The 27,339-nt window shown below is 45.6% G+C and overlaps 3 protein-coding genes and 1 pseudogene across 4 annotated transcripts in view; 1 reads left to right on the top strand and 3 right to left on the bottom strand.

Moving 5' to 3' along the window:
- Positions 1 to 2,559: 2,559 nt before the first annotated feature.
- On the bottom strand, positions 2,560 to 14,261 carry CCS (copper chaperone for superoxide dismutase). The gene is made up of 8 exons (XM_081278045.1): positions 13,936 to 14,261; positions 13,309 to 13,381; positions 9,199 to 9,336; positions 8,809 to 8,986; positions 8,252 to 8,312; positions 3,159 to 3,236; positions 2,985 to 3,088; positions 2,560 to 2,880 (listed from the first exon to the last, which is right to left on the bottom strand). The coding sequence occupies exons 1-8, from the start codon at positions 14,188 to 14,190 to the stop codon at positions 2,727 to 2,729; spliced, it is 1,041 nt and encodes a 346-aa protein (XP_081134171.1). The 5' UTR covers positions 14,191 to 14,261; the 3' UTR covers positions 2,560 to 2,726.
- On the top strand, positions 14,233 to 16,794 carry CCDC87 (coiled-coil domain containing 87; the record flags this gene model as incomplete). Its single annotated transcript, XM_081277967.1, has 1 exon — positions 14,233 to 16,794. The coding sequence occupies one exon, from the start codon at positions 14,233 to 14,235 to the stop codon at positions 16,792 to 16,794; it is 2,562 nt and encodes an 853-aa protein (XP_081134093.1).
- A 6,022-nt stretch (positions 16,795 to 22,816) lies between these two features.
- The window catches only part of BBS1 (Bardet-Biedl syndrome 1), a 62,185-nt gene continuing 57,662 nt past the window's right edge, over positions 22,817 to 27,339 (bottom strand). Inside the window, exon 18 of the mRNA XM_081277980.1 lies at positions 22,817 to 22,877. The gene's annotated coding sequence lies outside the window, so the exon portion shown is untranslated. The remainder of the gene's footprint in view (positions 22,878 to 27,339) is intronic.
- LOC308641925 (large ribosomal subunit protein uL22-like) lies at positions 26,489 to 27,040 on the bottom strand (annotated as a pseudogene). The gene has a single exon. The product of its transcript is annotated as a large ribosomal subunit protein uL22-like (transcript).

Here is a 27,339-nt window from a genome sequence, read left to right as displayed (position 1 = left end):
CCTCAGCAAAAGCTAGGCGCTAAACAACTTAGTGAAACCCTGTCTCTAAATAAAATACAAAACAGGGCTGGGGATGTGGATCAGTGGTTGAGTGCCCTTGAGTTCAATCCCAGTATCAAAAAGAAAGGGGTGCGGGGAGAGGAACAGGGAGAGGGAGAAGGAAAGAAGGAAGAAAGGGAGGGAGGGAGGGAGGAGGAAGGAAGGAAGGAAAGGAGTGAGCTCCATATCTAGCCCCATGCCGTGTCACCTGTAATCTACTACTACTCAGGAAGCTGAAGTAGGAAGATCTCAAGTTCAAGGCCAGCGTGGGCAACCTAGCTAGACCCTGTCTCAAAATAAAAAAATAAGAAAGGCTGGGGATATAGCTCAATATTTGCCTAGCATGCATGGGACCCTGAATTCAATCCCCCAGTACATAAAAAGAAGGGAGGAAGGAAACAAGAAGGGAGGAAGGGAGGAAAGGGAAAAGGAAGTGTTTATAACAGAGCCTGGAACTTAATACTATTATATAATAAGCACAATACAGGTATTTGCTAATATGATGAAAATTTCCTTTTTAAGTAAGTTTAAAAGTGAATCAATTTAAAGAAAATTACTTGGTAAATTATAGCACAGATGATTTATAGACATGGTGAAAACTGAGGGGTAGGGCACTTGCCTAACATGTGTGAGGCACTGGGTTCAATTCTCAACACCATATAACAATAAGCAAATAAAACAAAGGTCTATCAACAACTAAATAATGTTCAAAAAAACTGAGGGGTAGCACAGAAATGCTTGAGTTTACAAAGAGTTTTTAAATATTTTTTTTAGTTGTCAATGGACCTTATTTTATTTATTTATATGCAGTGCTGAGAATGGAACCTGGTGCCTCACACATACTAGGCAAGCGCTCTACCACTGAGCTACAACCCCAACCCTTCAGTTTGAAAAGATTTTCAAACTGTACTCCCTAGGGTTCTAGGGCTTTGGGGGAGTCCTGTGACAGGACTCAGCATCTTTGGTTGCAGATATACTTCTGTTTTGCAGATGTGGCTTCAAGGCATCTCAACAGTGTTCTGCAATATGCAAACAATTTAGAAATCACATAGCTCAGAGTTCAGAAAGAGAGCAGCTAATGGGCATGTTGATCTCTTAAGAGTGTTAACTGAGTGGTAGGGAATGGTGAGTAGTTCAGCTCAAAAGAGTTAAGCCCTGCTGTAATTCCAGAATGGAGGTGTAAGAAGGTCAGGGGTTGGCTGTGGACAGAACCCAGATATTTCTGTAATGGCCAGGAGGTAGGGAAGACATCCTGGATATCAGGCTTAAAAGGATTTGGCTCCAGGGACCAAGGGGAATAGGAATACAACCAGCGTAAGTTTGGTCAGAAGGAACAGAGTCCAAGGCTGGCACTGGAGGTGGTGCCAGCATCCTTGAAGTGGAAAACAGGCAGGGCCTAGGGAATGGGAACAGAGCCAGGAGCCTCAAAGCCAAAGCCAACTAACTATAAAGCCCCCTCCTGATTCCAAGCAGGTGGCACAGGGGCAAAGTTTGTACTTCACCAGGTTGAAAAAGCAGTTTTGTTAAGGATAGGAAAGCCTAACGTGGCATGGGGTGGGGGTGTTGGGGGAACAGCTGAGGGGAGCCCCAAATCCAAGGCCCATGTGCTATTTTGGTTAACAGCCACTGGCTGAGAGAGGAATTTTGCTGGGGTTGTCTCCAGGGGCCCATGTGGCCTCAGAATCACAGCTTCAGCTCCCTTAACTTAGCATGTACCAGGCTTTCTGCCAAGCACTCACTTAGTAATTAAGACTTAATTAGGTTAATTAAGAGGTTTTTTTTTTTTTTACTTGTGAGTTGATAAAGAAATCAACTTGAGCCAGATTAATTTTAAAAGAGTATAGGGTCCTAAAGTTCCTACATTCTTATGAGCCCAACCACAGGGAGAAACTACAGCTAGATCTGCTCTGATTTCTCAAGGAATGCAGGGGCTAGCACAGGTGGAGTTGATTTGATTCCAGTCAGCCAAGTGAGGGGAAAAGGGAGACCACACACAGAAATACAACTGCTGTGGCCCTTCACTATTACCCTAAAGAGGAAGAGGGGCCTGAGGCCTGGTGTGTGGATTTTTTTTTTTTTTTTTTGGCACTAGGGTAATAGATTGACCCCACCTTTTTTTTTTTTTTTTCCCAGTTGTAGTTGGACACAATACCTTTATTTTATACATTTTTATGTGGTGCTGAGGCTTGAGCGCCTCATACATGCTAGGAGAGCACTCTACCACCGAGCCACAACATCAGCCCAAATCCCAGCCCTTTTATTACTTTTTATTTTGAGACAGGGCCTCGCTAAATTGCTGAGGGCCTAAGTTCCTGAGGCTTGCTTTGAAATTGTGATCCTCCTGCCTCAGTCTCCCAAATGGCTGGGAATACAGGTGTGTGCCACCACTCCTGGCCAGTGTGTGGATTTTAATCCAGGTTTTTTGGCTTCAAAGCTAAGGAGTAGCCCTGGGGCAAAACATAGAGCAGAAAGACTATGTTCACCAAGTCCATTAAGGGACACAGAGAGACAAAAGCTATGTTCCATATGAAAATAAAAGTTTAATTTGCCAAAGGAACCTCACAGTGACCCCTATATGCCCTGTGCCCAGTCCTCCTGGGCCTGAGCAAGCACAACTCACTCTTCTTCCTCTGTAGGGGGAAGGTGCTCAGCTGGCAGGACAGAAGAGAATCAAGGCGAGGCCCTGCTCAGAGGTGAGCAGGAGGCTGGGCTGAGTCCTTTCGGCCCTCACCAGCGATGGGTCGGCCTCGCTCCTCCCAGATAGTGAGGCCGTCACAAGAGCAGATCTGCTTGGGGTTTTGGAAAAGGCCAGCGGAACGTGCAATGATGCCACAGGCCAACCTGAAGAAGGATGTATGGTCAGAGTAAACCCTTGTCTGGTACCTCCCAGGGTCCCATGTGTGCCACTGGCAGAGAACAGCCTCCTCTTGAGGGCAGTTACCCACCTCTCCCCAGAGTTTCCTGTGATCTTGGATAAGGGATGGCCACCCCGGCCCAGGTCATCTTCTCCCTCATCAACAACCAGGCTGCGACCAATCACGTCCCACACCTTTGAAGGGTGACAACAGTCTCAGAATCACTGTCCCTTTGGGAAGGGCCCAACCTTCTTCCCAGCTCACCTTCAGCAGCTCATTCTCTATCCGGAAGACAGCTCGGCCATCAGCATCAGCATGGACATTGCCCAGGTCTCCGCGGTGCTGGTTTGAGACACAGTGGGAAGAAGGGTTACATGGGGGCACAGGTGTTGTTATATTCTGGCTTTGCAGTATCTGATTTCTCTTCCCACTTCCCAAAACCACCAATTTCTTCCTGTGGGCCCAGTGAGTAGGATCAAGGGATGTTCTGGAACTCAAGGAAGGCAACTGGACACTCCTTCCCTGAATTCAAATCTTAGGGGAAATGCCAGCACCCTGGAAAGGGCCAGTATCCCTGTTATGGGCAGTCACACCTATTGGACCAGGCTGTCTTTCCTACATTGTCCAGCCCTACTTGCAGCCTTGATAGCCCAGTTCTTGCTTCTTTCCAAGCCCAGTTCTCCAGCCTCCTTTGGCTCTGCAGGCCCTTGGCAGTCTTCAATTCCCCTAGGCTTAAGTTGCGACAGTTGGCTTCTCTAACCATCACAGGAGCCAGCATCACTTCCCTGACTCCTGGCTCAAGGAACAGAAAGAAGAAACATGAGAGGGCAAAGGGCCTGTCCTGGCTCCAGAAGCTGGGTTTTCCCCCTTCTTCCTAGAAGGTAAGAAAAGCATCTAGCAAGGCATGATGGCACATGCCTGTAATCCCAACAGCTCAGGAGGCTGAGACTGGAGGATCGTGAATTGAAAGCCAGCCTCAGCAAAAACTCAGTGAGACCTTGTTTCTAAGTAAAGTACAAAATAGGGCTGGGGATATGGCTCGGTGGTCAAGTGCCCCTGAATAGTTCAATCCTCCCCTCCAAAAGAAAAGAAAAGAAAAGAAAAAGCATCCTAACACATCTCCTGAACACCTCCAGATACTCTGGCAGGCATGGTGGGGTACATATATGGTCTCCACCCTCAAAGGCCTCCGATATGAAATAGATGTGATCAAGAACATAGGTGAGGGGCTGGGGATGTGGCTCAAGCAGTAATGCGCTCGCCTGGCATGCGCGGGGCGCTGGATTCAATCCTCAGCACCACATAAAAATAAAATAAAGATGTTGTATTCACTGAAAACTGAAAAATAAATATTAAAAAAAATTCTCTCTCTCTTCTCTAAAAAAAAAAAAAGAGGTGAGGCTGGGCATGGTAGCATACGCTTGCAATCCCAGTGACTCAAGAGGCTGAGGCAGGATCGCAAGTTCAAGGCCAGCCTCAGCAACTTAGCAAGACCCTGTCTCAAAATGAAAAATGAAAAGAGCTGGGGGGCTGGGGATGTGGCCCAAGTAGTAACGCACTCGCCTGGCATGCGCGGGGTGCTGGATTTGATCCTCAGCACCACATAAAAATTTAAAAAATAAAGATATTGTGTCCACCTAAAACTAAAAAATAAATATTAAGAGCTGGGGATGTAGGTCAATGTCAAAGCACCCTTGGGTTCAATCCACAGTACCAAAAAAAAAAAAGGTAACACAAATGAGGACAATAGCTGGTATGTCCTAGGGTGATAGGACCTTATTGGTAAGCCACAGAAACCTACATCTGTGCAAATAAATCATCCCTGACCTGACACTTGGGCAAAAGCAAGTGCTGGAGCCAGTGTGGGCTGGTCCACAGGCCCTGCTGCTGCATAGCAAAGCACACCAGCATGTGGTGGGTGACAGAGCTGACAGCAGCAAGAATACTGTTTCTGCTTTATCTTCATGTTCAGAGGGGCATCTGTGGCCAGCATCTGTGGCCAGCACCTGGCACTTTTTGTTATACTGTCCTGTGTTGGGGACTTTAATGGTAGAAACCACCATCAAGGTCGGGGAGGTATCAGGGCTAGGCTGGGAGCAGGCTGGGAGCAGGCTGGGTATGACCCTGCAGGGGGTAAGGGAGAGACTGTCTTCCCAGTCCCTCCCCTCAGCACACAGGCAAGTGGAATTGGGCCAAGGAGTCCTTGAACATCACACCAAGAAGTTGGGCCCAGTCTGTACCCTCAGGCACTGGAGGGCCAAGAAGGGTTTCAGGCAAGAGCGTGGCATGGTCCTTCCATGCTTCAGAGCAATCCCTCAGTACATTGTATGAAAAGGAAAGACTGAGGAGGGCTGGGAGAAAAGGGATAGAAGCTTAGAGATCATTAGGAGAGATGTGAAGGGACAACCAGCTTGGACACGAATTCCCACAATGAATTCATTTCCAGTGGGGCAAAACCAAGTGCTGTAACCCAAAAGGAAACTGGAGATCTCATGACAGCCTTGGCTGCTCAGTTTTTACTCACTTCTGGGGCGCAATGTGGCTGCCAACTCCATCCACTTTGGGGCAAAGAACCAGGTGACAAGGTAGTTTCTTGCCCTCCAGAAACACTCCTGCTGTGCCATACCTCCTGGCTGGCCTGGCCTTTTCCCTGCTGGATCTGCCTTTCCCACGCTCATGCTCTTCACCTGCCCAGCTCCTGCCCACCAGCTTTCAAGGCTAAAGGAGGAAGGCAGGGTGGAGATGCACCTCCCCTATTCATGTCTGTGTGATTTACCCCCTGGAGTGGGGGCTAGACTGAGTGTCACTTGCTAGATTAGGTTACAACAAGAACCTGGCTTCAGTCTTGGAGGCTTTCACACTCTTACTCATGTACTCAGAAGGAAGCCAGCTACTGCCCTAGCGAGAGACCCATGTGACAAAGCACTAAGTATCTGGCCAACAGCCAAGGAGGACCCGAAGCCTGCCAACAGCAACTCTTGCAATAGCAAGCTGGGAAACTGATCCTCTCCATGTTGAGCCCTCAATGATTGCAGCCCCATGAGATCCTGAGCCAGAAACACCCAGATTCTGGCCCAAAGAAACTGAGATGATCAAAGTCTACTGTTTTATGTGCTAATGCTGAGTCATTTGATTTGAGGCAGAAGATCACCAATACCCTGGACACTGAGGACATTTTGTCTCCCCAACTTCTCAGGGGCAAAATTAGAGATTTTGACCACTAGAAACAAGACAGAGCTGTCCCAAATCCAAAATAATCAGTTACATGAAATAATAAACATACAAGTTGAATAAACCTTATCCAAAATGCTTGAGGTCAGTGATTTCCAAGTGTTTCAGATTTTAAAAAGGTTCTTATACACTTTACTGGTTGAGCAACCCTAATACAAAAATCCAAACTCTTAAAAATACACCTCACTCTGCAGTGGAGTACTTGCCTAGCATGTTCAAACCTCTATACCTCTATCTCCCCCAAAACAAAAAGGACTACACTCAAAGTTCCAGATTTAGAGTATTTGGATTTTGGATTTTGAGGTTAGGGATGCTTACCCTGTACCATGGTTTCATTGGTTTGTGTCACAGGTTGAAACTGTTCATCAAGATAGAAAATAAAACTGGGCATGGTGGCACACACCTATAATCCCAGCAACTTGGGAGGCTTAGGCAGGAGGATTTTAAGTTCAGCCTCAGCAACTTAGTGAGTCCCTAAGCACACTGTCTTAGTGAGACCCTGTCTCTAAAAAAAAATAAGTAAATAAATAAAAGGGTCTGGGGATGTGGCTCAGTGAATAAGCACCCCTGGGTTCAATCCCTAGTACCAAAATAAATAAATAAATAAAATCATATTTAAAGAAAATGTAATGTAAAAATAAAAATACAGGCAGGAAAAGGTATTTTATAAGGTAAAGAAGTTTTGAAGATCTCATAAGTAATGAGAGACAGATGTGAACAAAGGAAAAAAAATAAAAACAAGGCCCTGAGTCCTGCCACATTAGAAGGAGCTGGCAGGTTTCCAGCACCAGGAACCTGCCTTTGGCTGTTATCTCCAAGAGCTGGGGGGACATACACCCCCAGAAAGGAGATGATAAGAGGTGTGACAGGGCATTAAGGAACATGCAGTCCCCCCTTCAATGGCTTCCAGCCCCTGGGAAGACATCAGGAGGAAAGTCTCAGGTTAGTGTGAACAGGTATTTTACACCACTTTCATGTCCTCTAATCTGTACTTTGACAAAGTGACCTCAGTCCCCAAGCCTGTCAAGCCAGTCTCTAGCAGGACTTTAGTAACTTTTTTCTTTTATTGATTTTATGTGGCAATATCAAGTTTCTAGTTAAAAATAAATTTACCTCAGCTATGTGTGAACCTGCAGTCCTAGCTCTTAAGGAGGCTGAGGCTAAGACCAGTCTGGGCTTAACATAGCAAGACCCTGTCTCAATCAGTCAATCAATCAATCAATCAATCTTCCTTAGTGATATGAAATGAGGTCTTGATTTGCTTCAAAATACTGGTGGAGAAGGGCCAGGGATATAGACAAAATAATGGTGACCATGAAATGGTAACCTGAAGTTAGATGATAAGGACATGGCAGTTTGGGGTTTTTTAGAATATTTTGTAGCTGTAGATAGACATAATGCCTTTATTTTATTTATTTTTATGTGGTGCTGAGGATAAAACCCAGTGCCTCACACATGACAGGCAAGTGCTCTACTACTGAGTTCCAGCCCCAGCCAGCCCCACATGGCCGTTTTTGATATTTATTGCTCTACTTTGGAACATGTTGAAACTTCCTGGGATTGATTGAAAATAATAATAATAATGACAACAATAACAGTAATAATAATACAACTAAATTTGTCGAAGGAAAAAAATGAGTCAACTTAAACAATTGAGGAACGTACAAGCCCGACTCGGATAATTCGAAAATCTTTCAGGTGGCATGTGATTGACTCCCTGAAGTCAGGGAAACAATCTTCTGCAGAGAACACAATACCAGGACTGGGGTCCTAGTGCCAGGGGCAGCCTTTTTAGTAAAACCTTCAATTTCCACACCCTCACCTGCTCTGCTGGGAGGCGGTTTCCCACTGGCCCTTGGGTTGGATCAGGTGTCAGCCTGGGTTCCTGGGGCTCCAGCAAGGATTATACCACTAGACTGTGAGCCCCCTGGAGGCAGGCACTGGGCTACGCAGTGTTATTTCCCAAGGCCTTGCTCACAGAAAAGAATTAACAAATGTTCTTACACTGAACAAAATGAAATGAGAGGAAAAGACCCCACCACACTCCAAGGCCCCAGGAGCTGCCTGCCCAGCCTCTGAGACCTGGGTTTTCTCTATACCCGAGCCCAGCCCAGACGAATACTTACCCGTTCAGAGTCCTCTGGTCCCCCATGAGATGTTCCATCAGGGTTAAAGTGGTCCCCACAGCTAAGGAGGAGAGGTAGCAGGTGGGCAGCAGAACAGCAGCTCACAGGCCAAGTTGGTCCACTTTCTTCTCTATCTACATTTGTTTCATTCATTCAACAAATAGGCCTACTCTGTTCCAGGCTTTGGGGAGATGGCAACAAGAAGGAAGGGTTTGGATAGAAGAATGGGTTTGGGTTTTGCCCTCAATGAGCTTCTGGTCCAGGAGAGACATAAAGGAGTAAACAACTAATTATATGACAGTAGGACAAAAACTCTGTCACAGACCCTGCCCTTCATCTGAGAGGTAGTACAGTGGTTCCCAGCAGGAGCCTCAGAATCAGACCTTGATTCAAATCCCAACTCTACCTTTCACATTCTCTGGGATCTTTTGTAAACCATTTAATCCCTTTGAGCCTCAGTTTCTTATCTGTAGGCTGAGCCTCCTGGGGTTCTTGTGAGGATCAAGTGTGAAAGCACACAGATGAAGCCACTATCAGGGACATTATGGATGATATACCTGCTGCAGTTCCTCGTGAGATCACCATACTGATGGACGTGGAGTCCATGCAGCCCAGGCTCTAGGCCGTCGATGGTTCCCTCGATGAGGCAGCGCTCAGGGGTCAGCTGTAGGAAGCGCACCACGCCCTGCACGGTGCCAGGACCCCCCAGAATGGCCACTGCTGCCCCCAGATTCTCTGCAAAGTATTGGACACTCAGGCTAGTTTGCCACCTTACTCTGCTCTACCTCTTCATCAACTCAGGAAGGGCAGGGAGTCTCACATGACTTTCACATTGTCCCCAAAGCCACTCCAACCAAGAGTATGAGAATCGTCTGGGTAGATTTGAACCAGTAGTGGGCTAGCTCCCTCCCAGAGAGTCAGAGGCCAAGGACACAGTAGTCACTCACGCAACTGGCTGCTGCCCATGCCCTTGAGTACAGCCTGCCGCCCAGTGCCTTCCAGGAGCGCCTGCACCTCCTGGCTGGGCAGAGTGGTCTGCACCAAGACCATCTGGTTCTCCAACTGTACCTCCATACCCTGGATACCTGGGAGGAGACAGAGGGCAGAAGACAGCAGAGGAATGGCATCCGTGCTCACAGCAGGAAGGAGACAGACATCCTTAATGTCACCAACCTTCCCATGTTCAGAAGTCAGCGTGGAGGCTTTCTTCTAGCTGGGTGAACTTGAAGAAGCTTTCTCTGAGTACTTTCTACATAGTAGGTATTATTTATAACTTTTGAAACAGAAAATTCTTCTTCAAATATTTTTATAAAAGTGGGCTATCCAGCTGAATTCACAATAGCTAAACTGTGGAACCAACTTAGATACTCATCAATAGCTGAATGGATAAAGAGACTGTGGAATATTGCTCAGCATTAAAAGAAAATAAAATTGTGGCATTTGCAGGTAAATGGATGGAGCTGGAGAATATTATGCTAAGTAAGCCAATCCCCAAAAACTAAAGGCCGAATGTTTTCTCTGATTAGTGGATGTTGATCTATGATGGTGTGGGGGGGGCATGGGAAGAATGAAGGATCTTTGGATTGGGGAAAGGGGAGGATGGGTAGGGGTTATGAGGGTAGAAAAGATAGTGGAATGAGATGGACATCATTACTCTAGGTACATGTATGATTGCACAAATGGTACATCTCTACACTGTGTACAACCAAAGAAACGAAATGTTGCGCTCCATTTGTATATGATCAATTGAAATGCATTCTGCTTCATGGAAAACTAAGTACTACAAAAAAAAAAAAAAATATATATATATATATATATATATATATATATATATATATATATATATAGTGGGCTATCCATAGCAGCATTATTTGTGACAGCAAAAAGGTGAAAACAACCCAAATACCATCAACTGACAAAAGGATAAACACAAACAATATCCATGCAATGTGGGATATTAGCTATAAGAAGAAATGGAGTCTAGATACCTGATACAACATGCCTGAGCCTCCAAACATTTTGCTATGTCAAAGCCAGTCTCAAAAGACCACATGTTATATAAGCCTTTTTTTTTTTTTTTTGGTACTGGGAAGTGAATACACGGGGTATTTTACTACTGAGCTACATCCCCAGTCATCTATCTGTGTGTCTCCTTCACCACCAGGGATTAAACCCAGGAGTATTTAACCACTGAACCACATCCCCAGTCCTTTTTTTATATTTGAGACAGTGCCTCCCTAAGTTGTCGAGGCTGGCCTTGAACTTGTGATCCTCCTGCCTCAGCTTCCCAGGTGCCTGGGATTATAGGCATGTGCCACCATGCCCAGCCTATGATGCTATTTATATGAAATGTCCAGAATAGTAGACAGAAAAGTTAAGGGTCAGGGTTGGGAAATAAGAAGTTGATACAGGATTAAAGTTAAAGGATACAGGATTTCTTGTATAAAATCATGAAAAAGTAAAATTGATAGTGATAGCTGCACAACTCTGTGAATATACTGATTGAATTGTACACTTTAGATAGGTGAATTTCTGTCAATTTTATCTCAGTAAGCCAGTTACATGCATTATAAAGGGGGGCTTATCACCACTATCTTGAGAGCCATGTCAACTGAGCAGGCACCATGGGCCAGATCCTCCTTGATGATTTTACCAGTATTGACTCATTTGATACCTAGAGTAACCCTGTGAATTAGGTGCTATTATTCCTATTTTCAGGTAAGGACACTAAGGCACAGAGAGATGAAGAAACTTGCTTGAAGTCACACTGTGGTAAGTTATGGAACTGGGAATCCCAGGCAGCCTTGCTCCAGAGTGCAGGCACTTAATCCAGATACTTGGCTCACCCCAAGAAACAGTAGGTCACCTCCAGGCTGGGCTGAGCCCTTACATACCTATCCTACAGCAGCTCATACTTCCCCTGAGAAACTCACTCTGCATTGATTATAATCCTCTGTTTTATTCTCTAGGCTGCTAGCTCTGTGAGGGCAGAAGCTCTGTGTGGATCACAGGGGTCAAGTTCAAAAGTCAATGTGTCAGAAAAAGAGCCTATGGAGTCCTCATTGCCCTTGAAGTCCCTGCAATTGTCCTATATACATAAGTCTGCAGAAGGATTCTTATATACTCATGAAGAGAGCCTCAAGTAACTAATGCATATTATCTAGTTATGACTTTTAAAAAATCACCTTGACTTTAACAAGGAAAAAGTACTGGAGGGGAAATAGAGGCAATAGGGAGCTCAAAGCTGGCTTCTTGTATAGGCCAGGGAAAGGTGAGGGGGGCTTGCGTTAGTACACAGGCCCAAGTGTGTTTTGAACAAACAGCAGATAAAGGCCTGGCCTAGACGTGTTTCCAGACCCTGGGGTCTTCCAAGAAGAGCTGATTCTCTGCTTCTAAAGCTCCTGTAGCTATGTCCCTTTTTAATTTCTGACCCAAGTCTGCACCAGAAGTCTCATTATCCAGCCAAGCAGAAGTTCGCTTTGGCTGGTGAACCTCGGAATGTGGCTAGGCCAGGCTTTGGTTAGCCCAGGGCCTAGAAGGAAAAAAGAGAGACCACATGAACTCCAGACCAAGTGATAGGAGCTCAAGGAGTTGAGCCCTGAGCTAGAAGTTCCTTAGACTCACCCCTGTGGGAAGAGCAAAGCACTTCTTCCCAAGGCCAAGCAACATTCCTCTCTCTCTGTATTCTGGAGACTGTGATTCCCCTGCCCAGGCCATGAGAAACCCAAGCTGGTTGAAGTTACCCAGACCAGAAAACACAGGGTCACCAGATGTCTCTTTCTGGTACCTAAAAAAACCTGCTGAGGGCCGAACACAGCCCTCTATCTAACAAAAACTCCAGCTGTCTGCTTTCCCAGCAGGAATGTTTTATAGGAAATGGAGGGCACTGTGTCCTGGAAAAGCCATGCTCAGACACTCTGCTCTGAGTAGAAAGGCTCAATTTCCATCAGACCCTCACGTGACATCCCAAAAAAGGAACCTAAGCAAACTCATCTTCAAGATCTGCCCTGTAGGGGTTGAGGATGTAGCTCAGTGGTAAAGCACTTGCCTAGCATGCATGAGGCCCTGGGTTTGATCCCAGCACTTTGCAAAAACAAACAAAAACTGTTCCCTCACACCTCCCTCCAAGCAGATCACCACCTGTAAGCCCTTCCTCTAATAATCCCCTGAGATTTTCTGGGCTCTTACTACCTGGCCAAGACTTTGCTAAAGTACTTTATAGGTATTAGCTAATTTACTCTTTATAATGATCCTTCAGGGTAACTTCTGCTATCATCCCCATTTAAACACTGCAGAAATATAGACACAAAAAGTCACATGTATGAAGTCTCCAGTAAGTGGCAAATAAGGGATTTGAACCTAAACAGCTCTGATTCTGGAGTGCACCCTGCTAACTACAACACACACTGCCAACCTAGGCAGGATGCAGGGCTACCATTTTCCTGGCTTCAGAACCTACCTCATCTCCTTCTCTCTCAGAACCATTTTTCCTGTTCTGTAAATGCCACCTGAGCAAGGCTTACATGCTCATCTTTACGAAAGCACAGTGGTGACCTTTCTCTCTAAAAGCCTCCCAGTGTCTGGCCCATACCTACAGAATGGCTGGAAGAACATTTAACAGAATCAAAGGAAGCCAGTTCCCAGGGACATGCCAGTGGCTCTGCCTTCAAATCTTTCTGATTGTGCCAAGTCAACTCCAGACCGGCTGGCTTTTTAAAAATGCACCAGGGCCAAGGTTGCAGTTTGCTTTGTCAGGACTGTTGACTAAGCAAGAACAGCCTGAGCTTCAGGGAACTCCCTCAGTAGGAGGAGCTGTACTCTGACTAGCTCCTCACTCCAGGAAATGGGAGGCTCTGGCAGTTAGAGCCTTTAGGGGCTCTGACAGGATAAACTCCAGACCTGTATGCTAGGCTCTGCCTCTGGGTCTCTGTGTGCCTAAGAATATTCCTTTCACCCTCTGGGTATCCATTTCTGCATCTGTAAAATGGAAGTAGGGCTGGACTAACACACTAGCCTAGTTCTTCCCAAGGGACCAGAAAGGTTTATCCAGCTCTTACCTGCCACCCCTTGCAGGGACTTGCGCACCGCGTCCACACAGCTCTGGCAGGTCATCTTTACCGCGAACTCCAACTGCAAGGGACGCAGAGACCGGCCGATGAGGACTGGGGACCTATTATCTAGCCTGACCATATTTCACCACCTGACCTACACTGTAATCACTCCACGACCTGGAGACATGCCTCACGTGACCCTTCTTCGAGTCTTTTTTTTTTTTTTGGCGGGGGGGGGGGAGGTCCTGGGGATTGAACCCAGGAATGCTTAACCACTGAGTTACATTCCCAACCCACTTTTTAATTTTTTTTTTTTTATCTCGAGACAAGATCCAGCTTAGCTGCTGGGGCTGGCCTTGAACTTGCGATCCTCCCGTCTCTGCCTCCGACTCGCTGGGATTACAGGCGTGCACCCCCAAGCCCGGCTAAAGCCCCTTCTTCGTCGCCTCTCCTGATCATTCTAGGACCCTGGTTTCACCCAGCAACGCTCAAGCCAGGGGCTTTGCTACCCTCGCGTTCAGTGGTCACAGTCGCCGCCCCAAATGCCAGCTCCTTTCAGGCTTCCCAAGATAACGATCATCCCAGGGGCTGAGGCTGTGCCGGGCGAGGATCCACTCGAAGCTCCGCTCTCACCGTGCACAGGGTCCCACTGTCCCCGGAGTCCGAAGCCATCCTGGTCCTGCTCACACCACCTGGCGGAACGCAACCACTCAAGTCCACAGGCCAACTCCGCGCAACGCCGCGAGGGACAGAGGCCTGGGGAACCACACTTTGCCCCGCCTCCTGGCGCGTGCGCAACCTTGGGCCTGGCCCGACGACTCCGGAGCAGCGGGCACTGGCTACGCAGGCGCACTCGGGCTTTCGGGCCCTGGTTACCTTAGTAACCATTTGGCGTCCTCTGCCCGGACCGAGGGCTCCGTCTGCGCAAAGATGGAGCCCCCGCAGGTAGAGTCCGAGTTACAGCGGTTTTATCACCAGTTGCTGAGCCCGCTGTCACTCTTACCCCGCAGGGTGACGCCCCCAGAGCCTCAGAAGCGCAGCCCGCAGGTCTCGAAAGTGCAAACCGTGTCTCTGGCAAAGCTGAGGGTGGCGCCGCTGTGCCGCCAGGTGGCCAAGCTGCTGGCCAACAGCGGGCTGGCGTCCTGGGTGCCTTCTGAAGGCCGACTCCGTCTCACCAAGGTCATCCTGGACGAACTAAAGTGCAGCTGGCGGGAGCCTCCTGCTGAACCTAGTCTGAGCTACGAGAACAACCAGAAGCTGAGGAAGCGACTTGAGACTTACGTGCTGCTCAGCTGTGAGCAGCTCTTTTTACGCTACCTGCACCTGCTGGTGACTATGTCGACCATGTCGAAGGTCTTCACTGAATCAGCCACCCTCACCCGGTTGGCTGCCAGCCTTGCCAGTGATTGCACAATCTTCCTTACCAGTCCCGACGTCTACCGTTGCCTGCTCGCGGATTTCCAAACCCTTCTGAAGGCAGAGCACACCCACAGCAGCATGGACAAGCGGCGCCCACCCTGCCCCATTGGGCCTTTCAAACTGTGCCCGATCACCTGGCCTCACAGCACCGGCTTCGCGGAAGTGCCATGCTCTAGCCTCAACCTGAACTACCTTGTCCAACTCAGCCGCTCACAGGAGTTTTTTACTGAGCCTGAATTGGATCCAGTGAAGGAATTGAAGTCCATCCCTCAGCTGAAGAGTAGAAAGCCTCTCCACTGGCTGCCTACTGTAAGAAAAGAGAAAGAAATCGACTTCAGTTCTAAACAGATGGTGTCAATTCCCAGCCACTCTGTGACTCCCACCAGTAGAGGTTCCCTCCCCCATTCTTTACCTGTCCTTTCCCAGCCACAGAGAAGCCAATCCATGCCTTGTCTTCGTGAAGACTGGAAGCTGGCAGATAAATTGGGTCTTTCTACACTCCCTTCTCATTCCTTTACCCCTCTGGTCTTGGCTCCAGGAGAAAGCAAACCAAAGCTGACTAGGGACATTGTGGCTGCGGATCTGAAGCAGATGATAAAGAACATGAAGTTGGAGTGGACTCACTACTCAGCATTGGACTCTGGCTTGCCCCCACTCCTGGGGGTTGTGACCTACCACCCAGCTGCCAGGCATCACCTGGAGGAGCTGCAGAGAATGTTAAAGAGCTTCCAGGAAAGAGAAGCCTTTGGACAGTGGGACCACCTGCACCTCAAATCCCCTCCACTTTATCCACAGCCAGTGACTACTACTTTGAAGTTGAAAAATAAAGTAGTGGTCCAGGCAGCAGCTGTGCGACTTTCTGATAGAAACTTTTTGGACTCTTTCCATGTTGAGGGGGCCAGAGTCTTGTACAACCACCTGGCTGGTGAATTGGACTCCAAAGTTATAGACGAAATGGATATAGAGCGCCTCATTGGCAGTAGCACCAAGGAGGTCTATGAAGAGTTGATGAGCCGTGTCTCTACTGACCATTTCTGTTTTGACCAAGGACCTCTGGTTGAACCTGCAGCAGATAAAGACTGGTCCGCCTTCCTGTCCTCAGCCTTTCTGCGCCATGAAAAACAATTTCAAATAGTCAACCCTGATCTGACTGGACTTTACCAGAGAACAAATGTTTTGCAGTCGGACGCTGAGAGGATGCCTTCTCCCACACCACCCCAACCAAGCAAAGGCTGGGAAAAGCAGTCAAAGAAGATCTCCTGGCTGACCTGGTGGAAAAGCACCCTGTCTGTGGATGACTACTTCAAGTACCTCACCAACCAGGAGACAGATTTCCTCCATGTCATCTTCCAGATGTTTGAAGAGGAGGCACCTGTGGAGGTTCCAGTATGCATCAAAGAGTCCCCAATTATTCAGCGGCCCCCTCCCTTGTTAGAGGATGAAGAGCCAGACTTTGTGCCAGGAGAGTGGGAATGGAACACAGTGCTGGAGAACAGACTGGAAGGTGATAAGAACCAGATCCTGAGCCTGCAGAAGCGTCTAGAACGACTGTGGTCTGTTCTCGAGGTCCCTCACAACGTCCGGCTGGACATGGCCATCAAGTACAGCTCCAAAGCCCGTCTGAGGCAGCTGCCCTCATTAGTAAGGGCCTGGGAAAGGGCCTTGAAGCCCATTCAGCTGCGGGAGGTATTGCTGGCGAGACTGGAGTGGTTTGAACAGCAAGCCTCTGACCCCAACCGCTTCTTCCAAAAGTCTGAATTGGGCCTGAGTCATCTCCTGCAGGAAAATCAGTTACGAAGCTATTTCCACAGGAAGCTCAATCAAATTGAGGCTTCTTTGGTTTCCCTCCTGAAGGAGATTGAATTAATCTTTGGTGAACCAGTGACCTTCAAGGGACAGCGCTACTTAGACAAGATGAAATGGGACAAAGTGGAGATGCTCTACTGGCTCCAACAGCAACGGCGGGTTCACTACCTGGGCCAGGACAAAAAGGCCTCCCAGCAATCAGCCCGGTTTAAAAGGCATAACAGCCAGTCTTTACTAGTTCCTGGGAACACGCCCAATACCCTTTAACCAGACCAAGCATCCTCAAATCTCTCCCTCATCTCCAAACACTCAGCAGCTCATCCAGACCTCTTGATGGCTTTGGAAGAAGAAATATGGGTATCTCTAGCTGGGGGTGCAGGTCTCAGGAGCATTGCACTTCGAACTACAAAGGACTGAGATTTAGTCTTTGAAAGTGAAGTTCTCACAAAAGAATTCCCAAATCCAGTATTCCCATTTATGTCAACAGCCTGGTAGAATATAACCAAACTCTCTTATCAAAAGAACTGAGACTGTCCCTTACAAAACATCAGACAGACAAACCATAATCTTTGGAATATTCTTGTCCTTTAGCATTTCTATATTAGAAATAAACTGGATGATCAGAGCCCTAATTAATGGCGTAACAGTTAAGAACTAGGGCTCAGGAGTCAGATATGGATTTAAATCCTGGCATGTGATCTTAGGCAAGTTACCTAACTTCTCTGCCCTTGGATCATCATGTCAAATGAAGGAGTTAAGTTCAGGTTACCCCTTCCAGTTTTTGCATTTTATTGGTAGGGCTCAAAGTTTTAATTAAATTTTTACCAGCTAATACAAGCATCTGGTACAAAGTATATCAGGGTGTGTACTGAAACGTAAATCTCACTCCCATGGCTCCTTTGGATCCCTGCTTTCCTCTCTGGTATAACAACTGTTACCAGTTTCTCATATTTAGGAAATATTTACTGAGCATCAATTAGGTGTTAGATGCTTGGTCTACATCAGTGAACAAAACACAGACCATTACAACCTTTGTAGAGTTTATATCCAGTTAGGAGAAAACAGACAATAAGCCATAAACATGGCACCTAAGCACATTGAATAATGGAAGGTGATGAAGCATTATGGAGGTGAGAGCATTATGAAGAAGAGAGTAGGGTAAAAGGAATTCTAGAGGATGGTGATGAGCATTATGGAGAAGAGAGTAGGGTAAAAGGAATTCTAGAGGATGGTGGGCTAGTTTTAATTACAGTGGCCCGGTACAGTCCTCACTGGGAAGGTAAGACTTGAGCAAAATCTTGAAAGAGGTGAAAAGTGAGCCCTGTGGACATTCAGGAGGAGAACTTTCCTAACAGCTGTGGCAGAGTGCTTACCTTACATGCTTGAGGTCTCAGGTTTGATTCCCTAGCACCACAAAGAAAAATCCTCAGGGATGAGGATTTATGTAGCTCAGTGTTAGAATGCTTACCTCACATGCATGAGGCACTGGGTTCGATCCTCAGCACCACATAAAAATAGATAAAGATATTGTATCAAAAAAAAGGAGTTTAAAAAGAAAAATACTTGTTCATCTATTTAGCCTGTGCATCTCTACCTCTAGTTGAAGTCCCTGGAAATGGAATTAGATTGAACATAAGATTTTGTACTTTAGATAGATATCAGCCAGTACCCTCCACCCTGATTACAACACTTATGTTCATCCATCACTGCATGAGGGTGTCTCTTTTTCTATGCTCACTAATAGAGTATGTTATCAAATTTTTGTTTTTAATTTTATGTATTTTTAAAATATTTTTAGTTATACATGGGCACAATATCTTTGTTTATTTTTATGTAGTGCTGAGGATCGAACACAATGCCTCACATATTCGAGGTAAGCACTCTATCACTGAGTCACAATCCCAGCCCTTTATGAATTTTTAATTAATTTTTTTTTTTTTTTTTTGCAGTGCTGGAAATAGAACCCAGGGCCTCATACATGCAAAACACTCTCTCAACCAGTAGGCTACATCCCCAGCCCATATCCAATTTTTATTTTTTTTAATATTTATTTTTTTAGTTGTAGTTGGACACAGCACCTTTATTTGTTTGTATGTGGTGCTGAGGATCAAACCCAGGGCCTTGTGCTTGCTAGGCGAGCGCGCTACCACTGAGCCACAACGCCAGCCCCTCCAATTTTTAAATCTTTGCCTATCTAGCAGATGAATCATGGTATCTCATTTGAGTTGTGTTCTCATTACTTATGCATGAAATTCATCTTTCATATATTTAAAAGATTTTTGTGTTTCCTTTCTGTAAAATGTCTATGCCCTTTGCCCACTTTTTTTTTTTTAATGATCAGTTCAGTTCTCATAACCTGTGATACCACCATGCTTAAGGAATTTGAGAATATCTTGGTGCCTTGGTCATTAATCATCCCTTACTCTTGTCATGCAAGGCCCCTGTGCTGCTACTAGCATAGGAACTATCAGGCGGGTTTCAGGTATGCTCTCAGAGGCAGTTGAGGCATTGTAAATTGGTGTGTTTCTTCCTCAATAGTTGGCAGCTGTTACAAGATTGGAACGTCTTCTTGGATATCAGATAAATACTTCAAATCTGTCCTGGGATGATTTGCTACAGTCCCTTTACTGCCTAGGAGAGGTAGAACCCAAATATCTAAGAGCCCAATATCTTCTATATTTATTACTAGTTTAAAGGGACAGCTTGTTTTCTGCATATTTAAAATATTTTTATTCAGTCAGGTGTAGTGGTGAACGCTTATAATCCCAATAGCTCAGGACGCTGAGGCAGGAGGATCATGAGTTCAAAGCCAGCCTTAGCAAAAGTGAGGTGCTAAGCAACTCAATGAGATGTTGTCTCTGAATAAAATACAAAATAGGGCTGGGGATGTGGCTCAGTGGCCAAGTATCCAAGTTCAATCCCCAGTATACATATGGCTTGGGGGTATAGCTAAATGGTAGAATGTATGTTTAGTGTGTATGAGGCCCTGGGTTCAATTCCCAGCCCAAACATAAATGTATATATATATATATATATATATATTTATAAATATATATTCACTTAAATTAACAGAAATCACATTACATCATTACATGTTAACAGAATTATTATATTAGATGACAAATAACTATATTTTCCAAAAAAAAAATAAGAGTTGCTATTACACATGTTTACAAATCTCTTTAATGTCTGGCTTAATAGAAGACAAGCGATTCTCTACTTCTGCAAGCCATCTGCTACAGTATCACACATCATGAAACCTCTGGGAGGCACTCTATATTTTGGAAAAAAAGGTACATAATATCTTAGCAGTATTATGAACATAGTAATGGCCCCGGAAAACCCCATAAAAGAATTAGGGGACTCTTTGTGTGTTTTTTTTTCCAGAACTGGGGATCAAACCCAGGGCCTGCTAAGCAAATACTATAATACTAAGCTACATCTCTAGTCCCTGTTTGTGTTTTTTAAGGAGGGGCAGAGTTGGAGGTAAAGGCAGAAGTGGAGGTGGTGGTACAGGCAGTGGGAGGTGCTGGGACCAGGACAGGAGAAGAGAAGGAAGGGTGGCAGACTAGGAAAGCTTGTTAACTTAAAAAGTGTCAAAGTCAAGGCCAGAAGTAAAACTACAACTTAGAAAATGGTGGGCAACCTGCCAATTGTCATCTAGCTGGTAGATGAGCAGACTGGATTTTGGTGACCTAGTTTTTCTGGGAAGGGGAGACACATAGAGCTAAAACAGAGTGCCAAAGGCCACCTGGGTGCTGGTGGAGAGTGGGACGGAGCCCACCTGTTACTAGTTCCACTAAATCACTAAGATCACAGGCTCCACCCCTTTGGGCCCCAGGAATTTCCATGATTGAGCCACTTTTACTTTGTACTATCATTTTCCTTGAATTGATCCACTTATTAACTGTTTTGAAAAGATTTTAATCACATTTGTTCATATCTGTTTGGTGATTATTGTTAGGCTCTGACCTAAACACTTAACATGTAGTACTTCATCTCATCCTCATGATAATACCACAATGTAAGTACTATTATTTTTTTTTTTTAGCTGTAGAAGGACACAATTCTTATTTTTATTTTTTTAATGTGGTGCTGAGGATCTAACCCAGTGCTTCAGACATGCAAGGCAAGCACCCTACCACTGAACTAAAAACCCCAGCCCACCACAATGTAAATACTATTAACATTTTATTATTTTTTTGTGAGAGAGAGAGAGAGAGAATTTATTAACATTTATTTTTTAGTTCTCGGCGGACACAACATCTTTGTATGTGGTGCTGAGGATCGAACCCGGGCCGCACGCATGCCAGGCAAGCGGGCTACCGCTTGAGCCACATCCCCAGCCCACTATTAACATTTTAAAGTCCAGGGCTGGGGCTGTAGCTCAGTGGCAGAGTGCTTGCCTTGCATGTATGAGGCGCTGGGTTCAATTCTCAGCACCACATAAAAATTAACAAATAAAATAAAGGCATGCTGTCCATCTGCAGCTACAAAAAAAAAAAAAAAAAAAAAAAAAAAAAAACATTTCAAAGTCCAGATGAGGAAACCAAGGCACAGAGTGGTTCTGTAAATTGCCCACCCAACTTTGAATGTGGCAATCTAGATTCAGACCCAAAATGGTCTGGCTCTAGGTCCACCTTCTTCATCTCTGTAGTATTTCTTAGCCTAAAATATGTAAAACAAGTCATCTCAGTTGAAGCCCCCAGAAGAAACTGAGTATGATCAAATTTTTGCTTGTCATTAGCGTTGCACGTGGATGAAATCAGACTCGAGGCTCACATAATTATTCTTTCGGGCTCAGAGTACATTCATGCCACTCCAGAGTGACATGTATGGGCACAGGGGAGAGGGGACCAGAGAAAACAGACACTCAGCCCATGTTACTAAGCAGTTTAGGTTTAGTGAAGAACATAATTTCAGTAATGTGTTAAGTGAGGGGTGCAGTAGGAGCCCATAAACAAACCTTCAACAGGCCTGGGCGACCTGGGAAGAGGGTAAGAGAGAGCTTCCTGGAGGAGGTGGTGCCCAAGTGGAGTCTGGATTCCAGAAGGCTGAGCTGGAGTTGTTGGACACTTACTGGCAGAGCAAAAGTATCCATCTGGGGCCTAAAATATGTATCCGAATGATCTGCTTACCATTTTAACCAAAGCTAACCTTTAAAAAAAAAAAAGCCATTAGTCACTAAATAGAAAGTTCACCTAGCATCACTGAGTAAGACATTATCCTGGCCAGGGAGCTGGAAGTCCCAGCTTTCACATACTTTGTGTGACCATGGGTGAGAAATTCCACATACTTTTCATTCATTCCATGTGTATATGTTGCTGGGCTGAAACGCAGGGCCCCCAGGCACACTAGGAAGATGCCCAACACGGAGCTACAGGCTCAGCCCCATTCAGCATGTAGTGTATGGGTGCTGTCTGTGGATCTGGCACTGTGCCAGGCAATGAGGCTACAGCAGTGGGTACAGCCAACAAGTCTGTGCTCCCAAGGAGCAATTCAGATAGAGACCACAGTGGAAGCAAGAAGGAGAGTGGCATGGAAGGCCTGGGGATCCCCTGGGACCCCAAGCTGAGACATACTACCTCCGTCCTCCCTCGAGGGGCTCAGCAGGGAACAGGTTCCAGCCGGCCAGACCAGGCCTATAATCTGAGTGTTACCTGCCACATGTATTACAATTTTATTCCATACCTGCAAGGTACCATGTTGATGCTGCTTGCTTTACAGATAAAGAATCCTCAGAGAAGCAGAGAGATTTGCTTCAGTGATCAAATTTTAAAACTTGTACTTCCATGGATATCACTAACTAGAAAGTGAAAGACATCACAGAATGGGAGAATTTGCTTGTGAATCATGTATCTGATAAAGGAATTGTATCTAGAATACATTAATCTTACTATTGAAACTGACAATTCAGCCAGGCACAGTGGCACAAGCCTGTAATCCCAGTGTCTTGGGAGGCTGAGGCAGGAGGACTGTGAGTTCAAAGCCAGCCTCAGCAAAAAGCGAGTCTCTAAGCAACTCAGTGAGACCCTGTCTCTAAATAGAATACAAACAGGGCTGGTGATGTGGTTCAGTGGTTAAGTGCCCCTGGGTTCAATCCCTGGTATAATAATAAAAAAGCTGTTACATAAAAAAAAATAAGTAGTATATGCTGGGTAAGAGCCTGTGTCTTTCTGTGGGGTGAACAAAACACTAAAAGGTCCTTTTTTTATTTTTTATTTATTTTTTACTTCTCGGCAGACACAACATCTTTTTTGGTATGTGGTGCTGAGGATCGAACCCGGGTCGCACGCATGCCAGGCGAGCGCGCTACCACTTGAGCCACATCCCCAGCCCCCTAAAAGGTCCTTTTTGACACTGGTGTCCCCTGACCTGTCCGGGTTCTGTGCCCACTAACAAAATGAAAATGATCACATGAGTTGTTGTTGTTGTTTTTGGTACTGGGGATTGAATTCAGGGGCATTCAACGACTAAACCACATCCCCAGCCCTATTTTGTATTTTATTTAGAGACAGGGTCTCACTGAGTTGCTTAGTGCCTCGCTGTTGCTGAGGCTGGCTTTGAACTCGAGATCCTCCTGCCTCAGCCTCCCAAGCTGCTGGGATCACAGGTGTGTACCACTACACCTGGCTTATGTGAGTTATTTTAAAACAATAATCCTTAGTGAGAAGGATGAGTAACAAGGGTGGGGTCAGTCCAAGGCTGGACAGGCAATTGCTGGGCAAATGTCCTCATAGAAGTATTTTCTGAGCAGGGCTGCAGTGGCGGTGCGAGGTGGGGTTCTGGCAATCTTTTTCAATAGTTCTTGTTGTGGGGCCTGCATGAGTGAGGTCACTCTTCCATACTTCCCAGTTTTATTTATTATTGTTAGGATTTGACACAAGCGGCTCCATTTTGACTCTGGCAACTTTTATAGTAATAACAACAGCTCATATTTTAAAGGAAACCCTTCAAATACATGCCAGGTCTTGCTCTGAGGACTTTTCTGCCATTGACTCCTTTATTCTTCTCAACAACCTACTTAAGGACAATGAACCCCTGTCCTATAGCTGTGGCACTGAGAGTGGGGACTCTCCTGGGTTTAAGTGTGGATAGCATGGGGTAGAGGAAAGGACAAAGGCCTGTGGAGTTAGATGTGAACCCGGCAATTTACTTAATCTCTCAGTCATACAGGTCACCAGGAAGTAAGCTTTGGCAACTAAGGAGTTCAAGTGAAAGGAAAGAATCAGCTCACTTTGGAGATCTACTTAGTTGAAATGAGACACCTGCCAAGGACCAAGATCTAGCCACTGGGGAATGGGATGGGGACACTCTGGGCTTATGCCCAGCAGATGAGGAGGTAAGGAGGCCTTGCCAGCTGCTCATTCTCCGATTATCATGGCTCATGGTTCACATCCCCTGCAAAGGAAGGGCCCATGTGCCACCCTGCCCCACCCCACCCCAGCTCTGGAGGCTCACCACCTGGCCTGTGGCTGGTTCCTGTTAGAGAATGTTGGGCTTCCTTGGACAAACTGAGACTCATGCACCAGAGGCTTCCATACTTGCTCTCTGCCCCTGCCCCACAAATGATGGTACCAGTCCAGACTGGGGTCTAATTTCAAGTTTTAAATTGCCATATCCCCCACCCCACACAGGACAACTTGCCAAGGCAGAGATTTTAAAAGGGTTCCATTGAGGGAGAAAGAGTTCAGCCCTGCCTAATTCTATGACTGAACATTTCGGATAATCTGAGATGAATTTTTTAAATTAAAAGACAAGTTCTGATAAAAGTTTACCATTAAGCACGGAGTAAACCCTGGCTATGCATTATTATTGCTGCTGTTCTCAAATAACTCCTCTGAGTTATGCAAAGGTGAGGTAAATTGGAGGTCATTCTGGGATTAGAATGTAACAAGACTCTTCTTCTAAATTGCTGTGACCTGAGATCTTGGCACACAAAGCAGTGGGGATGTGGCTCAGTTTTTGTGTGAGGGCCTGGAATCTTTGGGGATGGGAGTAGGGATCTAATGATTAAGGAGGAAGACCTGGAGGTGGAGCAGAACTACCCACCAACTTGAAGCAAGAGCCCCTGAGACAAATTCACTCCAAGAAAGAAATCTGGGCTCAAGGCTTAGGTTCCAGAATCTCCCATTCCATCCATTCATCTACACACCTACTTACCCATTCACCCAGGAATCTATCCATTCAGGTATGAATCCATGTTTCCATCCATGCATACATACATCCATGCATCTGCCCTTGCATCCATCAATCCATCCATCCATGCTAGGAGCCACAACCAAATAATATGATGCATGGCACTTTTGGTTGTAAGGTGACGCCAGCTAGCCATTGAGATGATATGATTATGTTAAGATTTACATTCATATGGAAATTGGACTCCTGCTGTTCACCTTGGCCTGCTACAGGACTCATGTTACGGGACTCCTGGAGAGTTCCCATTGGTTGGGGAAGGATAGTAGGAGGGAATTCCAGGGGAGGTCCTGGGCCCTGGTTCTGGTCGACACGAGCGCGTGGGTGGACCGGCTTGCTTGCCGGATGCGTATGGGGTATTGGCAGCATTTTCAAAAATAAAGTTTTGTTCCTGCTTGAGTGGCTCGTGATTCTGTGCCCAGCCAGACTGCGGCACATCCATGCATCCAGCTGTCCATCCATCCATCCAGGCATCCATTCATCCAACAATATAAGGGGAGCCAACAAAGGGCCAGGCATGACCATTTTTTAACCTTTGTTACCTCCTGGGTGGGTTCTCAAGTTCTCCATCAGAAGAATCAGATAAAGATACAGCTGCAACAGGAACAGATCCTTGAGACTTCTTGTTTGAGCAAAAGGAAAATGCAGAATTGGCTGAGAATGTCAAGCTGGCTCTCTCGACAAAAAATGGAGCTAGGTTTTCCTTCTATGTAAGGATTGCAGGGTTGGACTAGAATCTAGGAATTTTAATTGGTTTGGGGCACATTTCCTAAGGTGTTTTCTTTGCAAGGCCTGTGCAAGCACTTCCGCCTTGAGTGAGGGGTGGAAAGCCTGGAGCCCAATATTATGTCTCTCTGTATAATCTCTGCCTCATGATGAGAATGAGTGGCAGCTATTAAGAGAACACAAGGGACTGGAAAAAAAATATAAATCATTTGAGTAGTGAGCCAAGGGTCCTGGGAATTATTTACTGCTTTGGTTCCTCTGCAACAGTGTTATCCTTCATGTTATTTGTCCTTGGAGAGCCAAGGAAAGAGCTCTTGGCTTTAAAGATGCACCTGGCTTCTAAGGCTAATAAGATGGTTTGAGAGTGAGTGAGACGCTAGGGAAGGGCACATATCATATTTATCATTTATGTTTTTAGAACTGGGGATTGAACTGGGGGTCTCATGCATGCTAGGAAAGTGCCCTATCACTGGGCTACACCCAGCTCCATATCATGCTCTCAATGGGGAGCAAGCCATGAGTTAAATGGGAAAAGCAGATAGCATGGGGCTGAAGCTGTAGCTTAGTGGCAGAGCAGTTGCCTAGCATGTGTGAGGCCTGGGTTCGCTCCTTAGCACCACATAAAAATGAAACAGATAAAGGCATGTTGTCCATCTACAACTACAAAAAAAAAAAAAAAAAAAAGAAAAAAAAAAGAAAAAAAAGAAAAGAAAAAAAAGAAAGAAATAAAAAAGAAAAAAAGCACATAGCACCTTTTTAGTAGCTAGCAAGCTATGAGTTAAGGTCCCTGGAGCATACCTGCCAATTTCAGAAGGGAAGGGCTAGTTGTCTCACCTTGTTAGCCTTAGTCTCCCAAACTTTTGAGGGCTCCAATCTTATATCTAATCAAAGTCATCTTCATCTCACATTAAGTAACATGTTACTATAATATTTAAACATTTTTTTTAGTGCACAATAATTATACATAATAGTAGGATTCAACTGTAATATTTTTGCAAGGAATGTTTTTAACTTTTATTTGCATTTGTTTTAGCTGAATTTATTTCCTTGCCATAAATTTTTGTTTCTTTGGTTTCTTCTGGGATATTTTTTTTACTCTGGGTAACCTTCTCTTCTGGCTTAGGAACAATTTGTTCCTTTTCTGTGAGGATCATCTCAATGTGGCAGGGGGAGCTCATGTATGAGTATCAATCCGAATGTGAGCTCTGTAAGTATGAGGGTGCGTCTTGGGTGCTTTGTTTACCTGGGTGATGACCAGAGAATCTATATCTAAACCCTTAAGTTCAGCATTACTCCGTGCATTTTTAAAGCATGAGCAGCAAAAATTCAGCACTCTTTTTGGGCCAGCAACCCTGTTTCTGGCCCCACTGTTTGGCCTGGGCATACCTCCCAATTCCACCACTGTAACACCAGAATGGCACACACAGTTTCTTTAAAATGACATTTTCAGATACCTGGTGGCTTTTTGAATATGCATACCGTTGATGGCCTGTTCAGTTTCACCGATGTTCTTAAAGTGAACACAAAGACTTGAACCTCTTGATTTGCATAATTTTTTAGAGTTTTCCAGGTCAAGAGAGTAATGAACCATTTTTTAACAGATCACTACAGGACACTGGACCTCCTCAGTTGGAGGAGATGCTGAGCACAGTTCTTTTTCAAGGAATTTTATGTTTGTTTTAGAAATCATCTGACTTCATGTAACTCATTTAAATTTCGATTTGCTACCGTTTGTGTGTGTGTGTGCGCATGTGTGTGTGTTTGGAACTGGGGAGGCAAATGCTCTACTACATTCCCAGCCCTTAAAGTTTTTTCTTTTGAGGTAGGATCTCACTAAGTGGTCCAGGATAGCCTTGAACTTGTGATCTTCTTACCTCAGCTTCCAGAATA

Source organism: Spermophilus citellus (assembly GCF_964194105.1).
Source record: "Spermophilus citellus genome assembly, chromosome: 2".
NCBI classification, from domain to species: Eukaryota; Metazoa; Chordata; class Mammalia; order Rodentia; family Sciuridae; genus Spermophilus; species Spermophilus citellus.
Note: the sequence above shows the minus strand (reverse complement) of the source record. Positions and strands in the feature narration are given on the sequence as shown.

Excerpts from the sequence above, each read along its gene's own strand:
- CCS (XM_081278045.1), bottom strand. The coding sequence starts at position 14,190 with ATGGTTACTAAGGTAACCAGGGCCCGAAAGCCCGAGTGCGCCTGCGTA. Across the intron at positions 9,337-13,308 it reads GTCCCTGCAAGGGGTGGCAG|GTATCCAGGGTATGGAGGTA; the intron begins GTAAGAGCTGGA and ends GTCTCCTCCCAG. Across the intron at positions 8,313-8,808 it reads CTCACGAGGAACTGCAGCAG|CTGTGGGGACCACTTTAACC; the intron begins GTATATCATCCA and ends TCTCCTCCTTAG.